Source organism: Podarcis filfolensis (assembly GCF_964270895.1).
Source record: "Podarcis filfolensis genome assembly, chromosome: 7".
Lineage (NCBI taxonomy): Eukaryota > Metazoa > Chordata > Lepidosauria > Squamata > Lacertidae > Podarcis > Podarcis filfolensis.
The window spans coordinates 65,149,560-65,167,179 of record NC_139603.1 but is presented as its reverse complement, the minus strand read 5'-3'; the positions used below and the strand labels follow the sequence as shown (position 1 = coordinate 65,167,179).

At 42.1% G+C, this 17,620-nt stretch overlaps 1 protein-coding gene across 1 annotated transcript in view; it reads left to right on the top strand.

The window, feature by feature from the left end:
- Window positions 1–17,620, top strand: part of RUNX1T1 (RUNX1 partner transcriptional co-repressor 1) — a 145,566-nt gene that overhangs the window by 126,080 nt on the left and 1,866 nt on the right. Inside the window, 2 exon segments of the mRNA XM_083623337.1 lie at window positions 1,709–1,899; window positions 14,896–17,620. The exon segment at window positions 14,896–17,620 is cut by the window's right edge and continues 1,866 nt beyond it. Of these exon segments, the coding sequence (XP_083479463.1) occupies window positions 1,709–1,899; window positions 14,896–15,171 (467 nt within the window). The 3' untranslated portion in view covers window positions 15,172–17,620.

The following is a 17,620-nucleotide window of genomic DNA, read 5'->3' as shown; positions in this document are numbered from 1 at the left end:
TTAAAAAGGAAAGAAATCACTTGTTTCAGTTGTCAGTTGAACACGTGAAATCTTTCACTTCTCTTGCATCCAAAAAGCCCCACCATAAACCCCACTGGCTCACTGATGACAAGTCATGTTATCCAGTGTGAAAAAGCAGACTGCATTATGTTAGATAATGTAGATCTAATCCTCACATTACTCTATAGCTCTAGTTCAGTTATGCATTTGAGCACATGCTTGTCTGGAACAATAAAGAGTCCTGTGACCCCTTAAATGCTAACAAATTTATTATGAAATAAGATTTTGTGAACTACACAGCACTTCATCACAGATTTGCTAATCTTTAGGGCATCACATGCTTCCTTTTGGAATGTCTACTTCCTAAATGACTAACACTGTTGTTGTTATGGACATGATATTTTATTCACACACACACTTAGTATAGAATATAAATGTTTATGTGTGTGTTTTCTTGTTTTCTATTTTCTGATGTATTTTCAATGTAAGTCACTTAAAGACCTGCTTGGTGACAAGTGAGAAGTTTAATTTTTATTAAGAAGAAATAACAGTACAGTGGTACCTCCCTTTGTGGACGGGATCCGTTCCAGAGCTCCAGTCGGATCCCAAGGTGTCCGCAACCGGAGGGACCGCTTCTGCGCATGTGTGTGATGCAGTAGAGTGCTTCTGTGTATGCACACACAGCGAAACACATCCTGGTTTGCCACTTTTGCAACCAAAGTTTACGTTACCCAAGGGTAACATAAGCCGAGGTGCTACTGTAAACATATTAGCAATAAAATAAAAACCATAAGGTGGTATTCTAATAAGTTTTATTTAAAGTAGACCCATTGAAATTAATGAAGACACCTAAGGTACTTTCCGTAAGTCTACTTTGAAGTAAAACTTGGTTGAATACCACCCAAGTTCTTCTTCGCCAGTTTACACCTCTCACCTTGAGTGCTTGTGCCCGGCTGGAGGTGTGTGTGTGCATTGAATTATTGAATTTTTGTGTGGCTTGAATGTAGACAACAAAAGTAAGAGTTACAACCATTTCCCCATTTTTGCCTCAATTCCTCCCACTGGCATGTGGCCCTCAGAAAGTTCCCCATGAGGGAACTTTGGGTTAAAAACCCTGCCATGCAGTAACTCAGGCAAGGCCTGAAATAATAGCCAATCCTTCCCCTGTTTACCTCTGCTTCAATTTCCTTCCCTTCACTTGTTGTTTCCGTTTCAAGACTGCAGGCCCCTTGGGGCAGAAAACTGTGAAGCCTGTTCCATGCCAAGTACATCGATGACACTATATATTAAATTTGATGGTTATATTCTTTCTCCTTGGCATGCAAGCTTTCCACAGAGAATGTCTCTGGTATGCTAGTGTCCCAAAACACTAGCAATTCCCTCCCATGTGCCATGAGGTGGTATAGTCCTTGAAGAGGACTGTACCACACAGTCTGTTTCGATTGGCTCTAAGTAAGTACATTGGAAAGTAGGCAATAACCCAGTAACAAATCAAACCTAAGTAAAAACAATGTGGTTTTATTATTGTGAACTAACTAACTGGTGCGCCATATCTTAGGTTCCATTCGGTTGACGGAGGTTTGTCCTCATGAGGAATATCACTCAAGAACTTTCAGAGATCTAACTACTTAGTACATGGGACCATTTCCCCTTGACCACCACCCTTTTAATGTTCCTGTAAAGCTGAGGGACATGTCTTGCTTTGCAGAGGAAGCAGTCAATGAAGTAAAACGTCAAGCAATGACCGAGCTGCAGAAGGCAGTGTCGGAGGCAGAACGGAAAGCCCATGATATGATTACTACGGAGAGAGCTAAGATGGAACGCACGGTCGCAGAGGCCAAGCGGCAGGCAACAGAGGATGCACTAGCTGTGATCAATCAGCAAGAGGATTCTAGTGAGGTAAGCCCCTCCCCTGTGGAAAAGGTCAACTCCAGATTCACTCCCAGCATGAGCTTAAGTGGGGCCCATTGCCCCATGTTTGAGTTACCCTTTCAAAGTGTGTTTTCTTCCCCTCGTGTTTATTTTCATGTGTCTTTGCACTAGGCAAGCTGTTGATTATAAAGAAAAAGCAAGAATGTTGTCTTAAGCAGAGGAAAGCAATAAGAAAAAGGAGGAGTTGACAAAAATTGAGTTAGGCGAATGGTCCTTATCTAGTTTGATTGGGAGCAGATTTCCAGTACTCAAGGTGAGGTCGGTTCCAGCTCTGCTGCCTCAAATCCTTTTTGTAACTGGAGGTGGTCTGTGGTCTACCAGTGACTTGAGCATACATTGGCTAAGACTACAATCCAAATACATCTACCTGGAAGTAAGGGCTTAGCCACACTTCCTATTGTCCCACTGCTTTCCTCCGAGTCTTTGAGGTGCCCAGGAGGTGCTTGTGAGTTTTCTTTCTTTCGTTCTACAAATCATCTCCCTGATGGTGTGGGCTCTGCAGCCTTCCCAGGTGCTCACACTGAAAAGAAAGCTCAGCCAAGGGGTTTTGAGGAAGCAGGGGCTGAGAAGGCTGCAGACCACCAAGAGATAACTGTACAATGGGAGAGGACACTCATTAACACACCCCTCAGTCACCACATAAGTAAGATGTAAGTGCAAACTCTGCCCCAAAACAAAAGTATTAAAGAATTTCTCAAGACTCCTGAGAAAGAGGCAGTGGTAGTGGGAAAACACCGTCTTTTGCATGAGGTGAAGTTTATTGAGAAATGTCGGGCAAGATATTGTTGTTTAGTCATTTAGTCGTGTCCAACTCTTCGTGACCCCATGGACCAGAGCACGCCAGGCACTCCTGTCTTCCACTGCCTCCCGCAGTTTGGTCAAATCCTGCAGTTTGGTCAAAGGGCAAGATATGGCATAGCACTAATTTGCATGGGGCTTCAGCTTTGTGAATCAAGTGTACACAGCCTTCAGTATCTTAAGTGTCCATGAGCATATGAAGCTGCCTTGTATTGTGTCAGCTGATGGGGCCATCATGTCCACTGCTCTGGCTAGCAATGGCTTTCCAAAGTCTCAGGTACAAGTCCTCTTTTTTTCCCCTCTCAGACTTACCGCCCCACCTTTTTTCATTTGTACAATGTCAGAGATTAAATCTTGAACCCCATGTGTGTGTGTGGCCTATGGATACACAGGCTTAAGTGCAAATGTGCGAGTTCAAGGCTGCATCCCTAAGCACACTTACTGGGGCATCGGGCCCCCCCTTGAGCTCGGGGGGTGGTGGTATTCTTACTTAAGATTGAATGATTAAAGGCAGGACTTTTCTTTTCTTTTTCCCCAGCCAGAGCTCACAGGAACTCAGCTCTGGAACCTCTTAGTTGGGCACCATTGCCTTTCAAAAAGAACAAGGGAGAGAAGTTTATCATGAACTCCTGCACCTCTTTTTCAAGGAAAATAGCACTGATTAAAGGTTTATCACTCATGTATTTTGATCCTTAACATATATGTTTGGAAACAAGTATAACAGAGGTTAAAGAAATGGAGGTGGAGGTTGTAAGGGCCAAATTACTTTCCCCTCAATAATAAATATATACCCACATGCAAACACCAGTGGACTGAAATATAGCCATAGGAAATGCAACAGTAGTTTAGAGTACAGGACACCGGTGTTGCAAATATGAGTTAGGAGCATAGTCTTAGGCTGATAGTGTCTCTCTGCTTTACGCTTCAAATTAAATTGTGTATTTTCTGAAAAACAGTATGAGCACTCCAGTTGTGATGTTTCAAATAGCTTTAAACTGATGAAAATAGCTTTTGGCAGAAAAACAAACCCTTATGTGTTATTTAGTGGCTAAAAGTGGCATTGTTTTTTTTCCAAAAAAAGGTGTGTGTGTTTGTGTATTGGTCAGCATAGGGCCGGGTTGTCCTTGGGGAGGACGGAAGGAAACATGTTAGCAGAGTTGTGAGAATATTTCCTTAATTAGAATTTATTATTTCAGCCACAGGGATTATGTGTAAAGGGAAGGGCTAGGGGCATAGCATATGGAGGAAGAAAAATAGAATCAAAGAGTAAATTAGATATAAGGATGCTTTACCTCAGTTCAGACTACAGCATGTCAACGAAAGCTTTGATTTTTTGTGGGATAAGGACATGTGGTACCCTGTATTAAGAGGAACTCAGGAGTGAAAGAAAGCCAGTTCTGAAGTGTTTGGGATAAAATGAATTCTTGTGTTTTTCATAGAATAAAGAAATGTTAAAAACCCATGCAGAAAGGGAAGTCTTGATTAAACCCGCCCCAATAAACAGATGCTAAGTATAATTCCTTTCAGTGTAACGTTGATGGAAGATTTCATTCCTTCCTTTTTATGATAGTCTTTTCTCCTCCCCATCTCCTCCCCCCCCCCCCAGCCGTTTACATGTAACAAGGTCTTTCAGAGAGCATGGCTTTTAATTAATTTATTCAATTCTAACTTAGAGATTTCTAAGGAGAGGTCTATAGTGCTGACACATTTTACATATTTGTCTTATTGTGAAGGATTCACATGCTCTTAATTGTTTGAAATGGTTTCCTTAATGTATTCAGTGAGCTGGTAACGTCAGAGTGACTTGGGTTAAAAGATGCAAATTAGCTACTTGCCCAATCATGAAAGAACTGGCAAAAATCACAGGCAGATAAATCAGCGGCATGCTGCAATACGTATCCATTATTTAAGGGAGAGTAAGATTTTAATTGGTCCCAGGCATCTCCAGAGATGAAAGGCTATTGTGGAATCGCTGGGTGCCCAGAGTTTCAGCTTAATGTGTAGCAGATGAATAGGGAGGAGACAAAAGGAATTGATTTTCAACATCTGAAAGTTTTCTCAGGAAGAGAGTCTAGGAGAAGAAGTATATGCATATATTTTTTAGTACTTAACTGTTCCACTGAAGAATTAAATATGACATAAATTAAAATATAACAGCATTTTGTAGCTCAGATATGCCAAGGCAGTGTCTTTGTGAATGCAGTCTGCTATGATCATTAAAATACAGTCCTCTCTGTACAGATTTACATCAAGGACTTTCTTTTGTTATGAAAAGTTAAATCAGAAAGTTAAATATCTACCAGGAAGGAGTGAGTTTGATACCTGGAGGGATGCCTAAGGTTTTTGAACTTTCTGAATTGCAATATGAACTGACCCAGGCGAATGTGCGTATTGAAAATTATTGAAATCCAGAGAAGTCAGATCTGCTAGTGCAAAGACTTTGACTGCACAATGAAACTTCCCCTCCCTCTCCTCTTCCCATGCATCCCTTCATGTTCTGGAGGGAATTTGGGGAGGGTGTGCAATGACAAGGAGGGGAAGTTCTGTTGAGCAAGCAGAAACCCTTGAGCTAGTGGATCTACTTTCTTGGATGCCACCCTCTGTTATCCACCGACTTCCTCAATTCCTGAATGTTCCAATGCAGTTCTAAGCTCCAAAATTGGTATCAAAATGTATTTTGAAATGTATATGGGGTGTGTGTTTCTCTCTCTGGCCCTTGGGGCTCTCACTTCGCCACACCCCCTCTCCAAGCTGCATAACTTATTTCCTGGTCACATCTCTCACTAACCCTGTTCCATGTCCTCTTCAGATGTATTTGCCTAGTTGGAATGTGTCCTTGAACTGTGATAATGCCTCTTACTGACCTGTCTGTGAGAGGAGAAATATCTGACTTTTGCATGACTGGGATACAGGAGCGATTTGCCCAGTGGGGCAGAGCCACAGCAACAGCCTCCCAGCAGGACTGCCACTTTCTATTTTCATAAGGTTTTAGCGTTTACTCGGAGTAGGCTCCTTGAAATTAATGAACCTACGTTAGCCGAGTTTATTAATTTTGGTGGGTCTACTCTGAGTAGGATTAACAGTGGCTACAACTCTTACGAGTCCATGTTTTCAGATTGCGGGTTCTACAATTTTGTAATGCCAGCCTACAGAGTGATGATGCCTTGCATCTTGCTCTTTGACACCTGTGTCCTCTTGTTGGCTCTTATAGACTGCTGGTTGTGCAGCATGATGGACTGCAGAGGTAGTCAGAATCCATTGTGGGAATTTTCTGGGGCTCTCCATCGACTTCAAAGAAGTCTTCCATAGTCACTTGTGCTATTGTTGGCGGAGGAACTGAGCCCTAGTGAACACAGGATACCAGCTAACTCCTGTTCCCTCTTTGTCATGTCCCCCCAGTCCACGCACACCTGCCTTTGTGCTTAGTGGAGCCAAGTAGTGCAAGTGTGTAGCATAAATTCTCCGCTACCAGATCATGGGTTCCATTGGCTTGAGCATTCTTTCCTGCCCAGTCAATGTAATTAATGGATACAGTTGCTCTGTAAATCCCTATTTACTAACTTCCTAACGGGTGGGGGGGCTAGTAACAGACATTACAAACTTTTTTCTTTTACCATTCATAGCCCTCATCAGACATTTGTGGAGAGTTTGGGTGGGCTTGGAGTGGGAGACAGCAAACGCACAAGTTCCACCTCAGCATCCTCATATATGCTGGCTCCACTTCAGAAATTGCCACATTTAGCACAAGGGGCTGAAGAGGACTTTTGAGCATGTTGGGATAAACAACGTGGGCTTTGATGCTTAGACCTTCAGACCATGAGATGGTTTGGACTGGAGCCAGCTTGCACAGGGATGTTAGTGGGTAGGACTTGCACACGTGCCTCTACAGCCTCCAAACTTTAAGCCCACACTTCATTGCCCCAAATGTCTGAATAGGGCTTGTGATTATATTCAAAGCAGGATCAGGAATGAGCCACTCAAGTGCTCCCTCCTCTACTGGCCTGGATGGCTTAATCAAGGATATCCTCTTCTAATTAAACCATTGTTTGTTATTATGTTTGAATGGGGGAAAATATGGTTCAGGCAAACTCTCCAAACAGAATGGTTTGCAATACTCATTAGGCAGTTCATTCAAACCATAGTTTAATCAATTGCTTCTTCTATGGATCCAAAGACAAAGTAATTGATTAAGTCACATCTTTAATTAAGGGAGCTCCCGAATTCGGCCTATTTCTTTCCAAGGCCAGACCACTACCAGACCACTTCCATAATTTCACTTGAATGAAAGTTGCATTAACACACACCTGAACTTATCTTTGCTACTGCACGAAGCATAAAATTGACTTTTCTCCACAGCTTAAAAAAATAAAAACAGGAAAAGTTCTAACATAAATGAAAGAATTGGTCTAGTTGTGCTAATTGGTTACTTAATTTCATTGGAAGAAAGGATGTTTTAGAAGTAGAACAACCCGTCAACAGATAACTTCTTCACCACTTCTTTATAGCTATAGAAAAGGCAGCTAGGCAAAAAATGATGCACTCATCAGAAGACTATTTGGCTAGGAGCCAAACCATGTGTGAACATGCTCTCCTTTAGTGACTTGCTGTGCTTGGCTTGGCTTTATGAGTTGTGCAAATGAATTTAAATAGTGAGGACGAATGGCTTAGTGAACCCACTGCCAAGGTTATTAGAAAAGTTAAAACATCTGTTTTCCTGTACCAACGTACAATGACACTGGAGAATCTTACACATACCGTACTCTTCACTGCCCATGTGGGTTGTAGAGTTTTTGCTAGCTGGAGCAGATGCTTTTCTTTTCTTCTGACATCTGTTCAGATAAAAACACAAGTGCAGCTGATCCAACAATATTATGTTGGGTTTATCTGCTTTGCAATTTTGCTCGGCTGTACGTTTTGAAAACACCACATCTAGCATCTCCCCCCATTAGCAGACTTTGGAGATGACAGCCAAAAGTGTGACACCTAAATGAAAGAACTCTGTGGAGCATTGCTGGAGTTCATACTGTATTGGTAAATTCACGTATTTATAGGCATTTGCAAAGTGACAACATATTAATTTATCACAGAACACACTTGAGCTATATTTGTGTTCACATATTCAAAATGGATGAAGAGTCGAGAGATTCTGGGCTTTCCCACATTTTTAGTGACAATTGTCTTTATTGATAGATAATACTGTCAAAGCAATCAGGAAAAATTAAAACAAATTAATATATAATTATGTCCCTCTATGTACTGGATGCAAAAACAAACAAACAAGAAAAATGAGTTCAATAAATTCACTATAAATTGTTACTGTCATTCAGGTGATTTCAGGTTTAATCTGAAATCAAGCTGGAATTGAGTTTGTTGGTAACTTCTCTCTCTTGCATCAATGGATTTTAAAAAGGCAAAATAATAACAGAATTGGAGCTGTCAGAGATGCACAAGGGAAACTGTGTTTTAATGCTCAGGAACTTGGCAAAGTCTCTTTTTTTGGCTATGGATTATTATATTATGGATGTATGTTCTGTATTGTTTTATTAATACTATTGCCTAATAGAAGTTTGGCTAGACTTTGGCTAGAACAATAAACTTATGAACTTGGACCATAATTGTGAGAATTCTCTTATAAATGGATTTTCAAAAGCAGAGAAAATACTTCAGCTACATAAACACCCTTTAATATGTGAATTTGTAATCATTATAGAAGATGAAGCCAAGACCACAGGTGGTATTCAAGCTTGCTTAATCCAGATTCTGATTGGTGTAAAGACCAGTTTACACACTGATTGGTTAGAAGTGCTCAGTTGCCTGTAGAATAAGGAAACAAAAACACAGAAGTGTGTGTGTTCTAAAAAAGTTCTATATAGTGAGCGATTTTTTACTATCTCCTTGGTGATTCTATAGAAGACATAGGGCCAGTGGAATTGAGCAGAGCACCGCCAGACTAGCTTTGAACCTTGTATCAAAAAAGGTGAACATGAGCAAATCCTTGGGTTTTATGCCTTGTCCTTTCCAGGTTAAGGAGATCCGCTCTGCATTTCTCAATTTCAGTGGCCTTAAACATTTTAAAACCTGTGTTAGATGATGAACACATAACTATCTGCAGCATCTAGTGTATATGTGTGACAAACCTTCCAAACCTTGACCCTGTTGATTTGACATCTAAGAACTCATTAATTGATATGGTGGATCAAGCCATATCAACATGCCTAGGTCAACATTTTGTTTTCCAACAGGGACTGACCAGGTAACCCAGAAAAGTTCTCCTGTTGTGCATCTCATTCATCCAGTCAAGGGTTCTCTGTTGTTTCAGATGAGAATGGCAGCCTGTTTTGTTGGCTTAGTTCGCTGGACTCAATGGCAATTAGCTGTCATCATCCTTTATCTACTTGACATCTACAATGAGGCAATCAATTATTTTGAGAGAGAAGGTCTCATCAAAGTGGCTAGGCCATTACAATTGCTGTCATTTAAAGTTGGAGCACAATAGGATTCATTTATATAAGCAACACTAGTTTATGCCTGACATACACCAATAACAGCACAGCCTGTACTGAATTGCAGAGGATATGGCCATGAATGGTGGCTCTACACTAACTTGTGCAAGGGCAAGTCCTGTCTCACAAACCTATTCGAGTTCTTTGACAGTGTCAACAAGCATATGGAAAGAGATGATCTGGTTGACATAGCAAAACTGGACTTGCAAAAGGCTTTCGACAAAGTACCTGACCAAAGACTCCTGAGTGAGCTTAGTTGTCAAGGAAAAAGATGGAGACGTCCCATTGTGGATCGGGAATTGGTTAAGTTGCAGGTAGCAAGGAGTAGGAATAAATGGACAAGTTCTCTGGATGGAAAGCTGTAAAAATTGCAGTCCCATAAGGATCGGTATTGGAACTTGTACTTTTTAACTTGCTCATAAACAATCTAGAGATAGGTTTGAGTAGTAAGGTGACCCAGTTTGCTGATGATATCCCAAATTGTTCAAGGTTGTTAAAAACAAAAAGAGAATGTGTGAAGAGCTCGAAAAGAACCTCTCCAAACTGAGTAAATTGTGGGGTGAGGGACGAAGTAAGTTGGCAAATGCAATTCAATGTAAACAAGTGTAAAGTTCTGCCTGTTGGAGCAAAATAAATCTTCATTTCACATTTACGCTCATGGGGGTCTAAACTGGTGGTGACAAACCAGCAGGAAGACCTTGGGGTCATAGTAGCTGGATGAAGACATCAACCCAGTGTGCGGCAGCTGTGAAAAAGGCACATTCCATGCTAGGGATCATTAGGAAAGGAACTGAAAATAAAACTGCTGATATTATAATACCTCTATGGAAATCTATGGTGCAGCAGCATTTGGAATACTGTGTGCAGTTCTGGTCACCTTACCACCGAAGAAAGGATATTGCAGATTTGGAAAAGTTTCAGAAAAGGGCAACCAAAACAATTTAGGGCAACTCCCCTATGAAGAAAGGTTGCAGCATCTAAGACTTTTTGATTTAGAGAAAAGGTGAATAAGAGACATGATAGAAGTTTATAAAATTAGAAGGAGGAGGAGGAGTTTGGATTTGATATCCCGTTTTATCACTACCCGAAGGAGTCTCAAAGCAGCTAACATTCTCCTTTCCCTTCCTTCCCCACAACAAACACTCTGTGAGGTGAGTGGGGCTGAGAGACTTCAGAGAAGTGTGACTGGCCCAAGGTCACCCAGCAGCTGCATGTGGAGGAGCGGAGACGCGAACCTGGTTCCCCAGATTACGAGTCTACCGCTCTTAACCACTACACCACACTAGCTCTTTTATGGCTGTTTGGACTTGTGTCCACATGAGAACTAAGCCACCCCACATTCCATTTGCATTAATTGGTCATTGCCACCTAGAGACAGAGACCATAGCTCAGTGGTAAAGCAGAAAGTCCCAGGTTCAGTCTGTGACATGACATCTCCACGGCCAGGCAGCAGGAGATTTGTAGACTCCGGAGAGCCACGGCCAGTATATCTGAGCTACGAGAGCTTGGAAATTCAGAAGCATGAAACCTCAGCATCTGCAATATTCTTAGCTCACCCAGGAGCTGGTTTCCAGGGAGAAGGTGTAGAAGTGGGACCTTTCCCCAGGCATAGAATTGACTAATAACAGCACTTTCTGTTCCTTTCAGTGAGGTGTAGATAAGGTTTCCTCTGTGGTTCCATTGAAATGAATGGCAGTTGTGCACTCGTAGTATGGCTTGCTGGTTCGCAACCCAAGTATTTTATCACAAGCTTAATAGTGTTCTATTAGAAATCTCCCGCCTTTGCCACATTTATAATTTTGGAAACTTCTTTCCATTGCCATTATCTTTTGTTTGAAAATAAAATATTAAAACTACAATGAGCCGTCTGCATTCCCTGTAGATACAGTGTAAGCAGAACAAACCTGAAACCACGGACAGTGAATCAAAGCCAGCTGATGATAGACAAGGAGTCTGTATTCCCAGCAATTTTAACCACTAAAAAACATCTGTTTCTCTGTGTTGGTAATTCCACCTTTTAAAAAGAGTTTTTAAAAGATGGGAACAATTTTTGCAAATAGAAGGGGGGGAAATCCCAGTTCATGCATTTGTAATTACCTGGTTTAGTCTGCAGGCTTAATCGGTATGAGTTGAGTTAGGAAAGCTGCATGCATCTGATTTCAATCTAGTGAGAAGAGAGGGAGAGGGAGAGAGCAATGAGTATTGGACACTTAACTATTCTTGCATCTGCCAAAACATTCCTGTGCCAAAAAGAGAGAGTAAATCTAACACGGGGACTGTTTTCTAAAGAAGCCACTTGACTCCGATTAAATGTTTAATTTCCTTAAAACAGTGTTTTGGATTTAGGTCTTTGTTCTTTCCTGGTAATTGGGATTTCTGTTGTAGTTTAGGAATCTCACTTATCGGCTGGCTCTGCTCCAGCCATCCAGCTGGCATTGCAAAGCTGGAGGAAAGTGAGCAGCAGGCATCCTTTCTGGTGGCTTCCCACTTGGCAGGGAGCGAAAGGGAGCAGAATTGGAGGACGCCGTCAGCTGGCGGTATTCTTAACAAGGAATTTGTTGTTTGGAATTAAACGCGAGCAGGGAATGAACTTCTTAGCATTTTTTAAACACAGCCCTTCTTTTTAATAGAAAGAAATGAGATTTCAGCAGTGCAACCGTGCTTGCTTGACCAGCACTGCGGTGGAAACCTATTAGCATATTGATTCCATGTCAGGGAAGTCTAATGCGGTTTCCTTAGCCCTAGGACAGTAGTCTTCAACCTTTTCTGGCCAGGGACTAACTTTTTAGTCATTTGTGCAAGTGGGTACCCTTTTTTTAAAAAAAACCACACACATATATTTGCGTGTTCAGACCCAGAAACCTCTCCCCTAACTAAATTCACACATGACTCAAATTTTGGTTTGGTTTTTGGCAGAATTTCGGCCACAACTTTATTGATTACAGAAAGTGACTGGTTGCATAGGCTCTGGTTCAACTAGCTCCCTGCCATGCAGGTAGCGCTGACCCAGGGTTCCAGCATAGGTCAGTCAATGGTGAACACCTGGATAAGCGGAAAGCCAGGAACGGGCTAACTCCGCCACCCAAATGTCCCCCTGGACTCAGGCACAGACACAACCCCCCTCTCAGGGGTTGACCAAACCATTAAGTCCCTGGATTCCTTTAACGGAATACCCTTCACATAGGGATGACGAGACCGCTCCCCCCATCCCTATCACCTGAACCAGAGCCTATCCACAACCTTACAAGTTGTGACAATTTGCCACGTGGCAGGCAAAACCCAAATGGCAACAGCCAGTCAGCCAAGTGGGGAAAATTCCTGTCGTGCCCCTGTCCCAACGACAAACGACGGCATAGCAAGGTCAATCGCAAAGCCCTAAAAATAGGGAGAGGTGGGCTGGTGTTCCAAATGCACACGCCAAAAGTGGAAGCTCTGGGTCACGTACATGGGCTTAAATAGGTCCCTCATTTGAACTGCGTCCCATTGGCCAAATTGCACCCAGCTTTCAGGGGCCTACCAATCGGGTGTTGTGGCTGACCAATAGAACCCAGCCCACAACACAGGGTGTCGGTTATCTAGGTCTCACCACAATATGTGCCCTCTTTAAGGGAGGACCCGATTTGTATAGTGTTAGTGTTAGTGTTGCTATTGTGGCTCAAGCCATGAGCCAGTAACAGGTCCTGAACCACTGGTTGTAAATCAGTGCCCTAGGGTGGCTTATAGTTAGCAGAGGCCAACCTTCCTTTATATGCCACAAATAACCAACATGGTCTTTGTGTTGGGCCCGGGCATGGAACTTTTATAACAGCAAAGTGTGTAAGCACGGTTGCAAGATTGCTGTAACATTTATGCACAGGAAGGGGAGAAATCTTAGTTTATTTTTAATTGCATGTCAACTTAAAGCTCTAGCTGTTGCATGGCTTCAGGAGAACAAAGTCCCGAAACCGAGAGGCAGCTGCCCAACCTGTCTCTGAAGGAGCTTCATGGGCAGTTTAGTGATACAGAAGAGTGTTGCATTCATCTAGAAACTGCGTCTTGATGTGTCTGCTGTGGCACATGGGTTTAAAGAGGCCTTTTAGAAACTCTGGAGAGTCTGTAAACGTTTCTGTTAGATTGAATATGTTACTGGTTTTGTTTTAGAAAGGTTAAGCTACCATCCAGAAGATGGTGGATGCATGGGGTTTCTTTCATCTAAGCCTTTCCAGGACCGGCCCCACCAGTAGGCAGAAGGAAGTGGCTGCCTCAGGTAGCAGATACTAAAGGTTTGGGCAGTTGGGCAGATCTTTGTGTGTTACCGAGACTGCCTTGCATCAGTTCAGTTGCAGTGGAGGAGGATGTCCCATCACTGGGGTTGGAAATAAAATTCAACAGCCTGCACAACTATGCTTTAAATGTATGGTGTGTACACAACTATACTTTTATATTTAAGATGTCCAGGATTTCTAGTTACTACTATTTTTATTTTTAGTGGTGTTAATTTGGTTTCTTTCCTGCCTATTTATATAAATATCTCGCCTACCCTTTGCCATAAGGCCCCCGCAATAAAATATACAATTATAAAAACAAATAAAAATATAGGGCACGTAAATCCATTCCAAATGGAACAGATCCGTAGAAATTCAGGGGGGAAAAGGAGTGAGTCCCACAAAACATGTTACCTTACCTGTCAAAGACCAGGATGAAGAAGTGCATTGTCAGCATATGGTGAAGGGTTTACATCAAAGATGCTCAACGCACCTCTGCGGGGAGCGGGTTCCACAATTTAACACCTGGCACAGAGAAAGTGATTAGGTTTACCATTTGTGTGAATGTAAAGATGGCCTAGAAAACTGATCACTACTGAACCCTGTGTGATTTGGAATGGCCATGACTCAGTGTGCAGGCAAAAGGTGCCATATCCAGTCTGGGCTTCAGAGGGGAGTCCTTCCCAGCCTTACGTGAAAATGCCCAGAAGAGCCAACGGAGTCAGTGCTGAACTAGATGGGCCAGTTCTCTGGATCAGTGTAATGCCACTGCCCATGGGTGCTTCCCCCCACCCAACCAAAAAAACAATTAAAAGCCTGTGTACTTACGGCATATGGTGCCTTGTAGATAATGATCTATGGTCCCTCTTTAGATGTCCCATAGGCAGCTGTTTCTCCCTCTACCCTGAGATAGCTCCCTGCATTTTGGAAACTCCCCAGAGCTGTAAATGGGGTGAAAAAACAGTCGACTCCTTTCCACTTGGTATTACAATCTATATCTCCAATTCTTTTAACTAGGCCAAGATTAAGGGTGGGATCCAGAGGTGCCCAGAGCAGAAGTCTCTTTATGGAGACACTCCTACAGGCAGGAAGCTATCTTTGGTGATCCCCTTTTCCCCTGCGCCCTCCAGAAAGTCTACTCTGGAGGGTTGGCGGACCTCAGGAATAGCATTGGGGCCTGCAGAAGAAAGGGGGAATCGGCAAAATTTGCTCCCCTTCCTCCAGCAGCGCTTCTCTACTAGATCCAAATCACTTCTGTGAATGGAAGGAGCCTTTCCGTTCACAGGACAGCAGGTCCAACCCAGCTGTTAGCAAGTATATTATGCTAATGCTACCATAAATACTCATGTTGACATTCCAGCCAAATGACTGACATGCCTTGCTCTGTCTTTCTTTCTCTCGCTCTGTCTCTTCTACAGAGTTGCTGGAACTGTGGCCGTAAAGCTAGTGAGACCTGCAGCGGTTGCAACACGGCGCGATACTGTGGCTCATTTTGCCAGCATAAGGACTGGGAGAAACACCACCACATCTGTGGACAGACACTTCAAGCCCAGCAGCAAGGCGAGACACCAGCAGTCAGCTCCTCCGCAACGCCCAACAGCGGAGCCGGAAGCCCAATTGACACACCACCAGCAGCTACTCCTCGGTCAAACACCCCTGGGACTCCGTCCACCATAGAAGCGACTCCTCGCTAAGACTGAACCGCAGAACTACTAAAAACAAAAACAAACAAAAACACAAAACAAAATTCCTCATCCTCAGATGCTCAAAGGTTTTTACTGAACTGTCACGTTTCAATACTGCAAAAGAACTTAAAACTGTATCTTGAGGTAGAAGTGAAAAAAAAAAATACAGAAGGCCAGTAACGGGTCATAATGACTTCTTCTGGAAAACAAAGATACCTTTCCTTTAGGAAACTGAGAAGAGCAGATAATTTTAACACATACAAAATGATAGATTTGACCTCCTCCCTGTTATTTTACAGTAGCTGGGATTTTAAACTAGATGACCTCATTAACAGATGCTTTACCAAACAGCAAACCAAGAGATTGCTAATTGCTGTTGAAAGCAAAAATGCTAATAATATAAAGTCACAATGTTCTTTATAACAATAATGGGATTTAATTAAAAAAAATGCGAGAGAGAGAGATAGAGAGAGAGAGAGAGAAATAAAGAAAGAGAGAGAGAAAAAACCCTCAAGGGCATGAGCATTGGATAAAACAGCAGCAGACATATTAAGAAGAAGATGTATAGTGTCCGTGGGTTACTGACTGAACTCTGAAGGCCCGCATCAAAAACGCGCAGATGTGCAGCAGATTGGAAGGAGACACAGATGTTCATTTTTTTTTCTTGTTTCTGAATGAAATATAATAATATCCAGGTCAACAGAATGAAAAATGGAAGATGACTTGCAGTGGGATGTAGGACTTAAAAGAAACAGCAGCAAAGGGGGGGAAATCGCCATCGTACAAAACGGCTCCTCTTCCTTTCCGTTCTTTGTTTTGTTTTGGGGTTTTTTTCGTTTTTGTTTTTGTTTCTTGTTTTCCTGTTTAGTACAGAAATAAGGACACAGCCTGCAGTTAATTAGCATTTTGGCAGCTACAACATCAACCAGCTGCCTCTACCCCCCCCCCCGCCCCACCCCCCAAAAATATAAAGCTTAAAAAAATTCCTTCACTTTTTTACAAGGTTCCACAGAGTAAGACAATCGGGTCTATTCAACCTCATTCATTTTTTGTATCAACAACGATGATAAAAAAACAGTGACTCCAGCTCCAGAACCCTTCCAAAATTCTTTCCATCCCATCCTGTCTGGGTTTTTAATAAAGAAAAAAAAAGATATATTAAAAATGGGGAAAAAATCTAGTAGTTCTCTTGGTGTTATAACACTTCTGTCCTGTGAGGTTTCCCAATGGTGTTTTTTCTTGTAAATGTGTTGGACAAATGTGAAAATGCATTGTAGTTAACCATGCTCACATTTAGTCTTCTTTATTACTAGTAGGTGAGAAACCTGTAACTTTCTATGCTGCTTTTATATCTGTATGTAGTAGTGATATTTCTCTAGTAGTTCAAAAGAGAGAAGAAATCCCCCCCCTCTTTTTTTTCGTTTGTCTTAAAGAAAAGAAAAAGAGAAAAAAAGCTATCTTTCGGAGCTGCTATTTCACTCTGTTATAGGGGAAAAAACTTAGCATGCTTCCCGGAATGCTAACATATTGGTGTTTTTGTAAGAGGGATGTACATAAATGTATTTTGCACTGTCACAAGGACTCCCTAGGCATGCTTTTTGGGGGGCTATCTCTTTTTAAAAAGATGCTAGAGCCATTTCACCGAGTTTATCTGTAGGATAGAATAGTGGTGGGTTCTTTTTTTATTTTTCTTCCTCCCCCTTTCCCCACTTTTTCCCCCCTCTTTTTTTCCCAAAATTCACTAATAGGGATGTTTTTTTATAAAAAAAATATAAAAAATAAAACAGGCTATCATACTTTTGAAGAAAAGAAAAGAAAAAAAAGCAGTGCATGCATATCACTGTAAGGTGGTTAGGTATTTCTGATTTTACAAAAGAGAAATAATAATAATGGTGATGATGATGATGAGAAGAGCTCCAAATGCTGAGGTGTAGATTGACAGCTTTAACACTGCTGAATGCCAGGTTATATTACAGTATTATTACAAAAATACAAAAATAAAAAAGGGAAGTCAGCCAAAGACTGTTCTGATGGACCAAAATCTGAATTCTGAAAGCACCATTACTACTTTCCAAATGATCAGCAGGTTAAACATGTCTGACTAAGGCACTCATTTAACCCTTCATTGTCCAGGGTCCAGGCCAGAAACGACTTGTCACTTTTAAGCGGCACAAGAGGTGGCTGTGTGCTTTTCCCGCCAAGTCAGCGTAACAAGGCGGGTGCATTTAAAGGCCCCGCAGTGAACGTCGTTTTGCGGCGCGTTTCTAAATTTTATTCCTGTTCTCCTCATCCGAAGCACTCTCAAAGACAAGGCAATGTTCTGTACAAATTGGCTAAAATTGGCTTGTTGGGCTTCAGCATGGAGAAATCCACTATTGGCTCTCAAACTTGGCAGTGAGGCCCGTTCGGTGGCTGTGGACAAAGCCTCCGTCTTCTAAGTCTAACCTACCTCCCATGA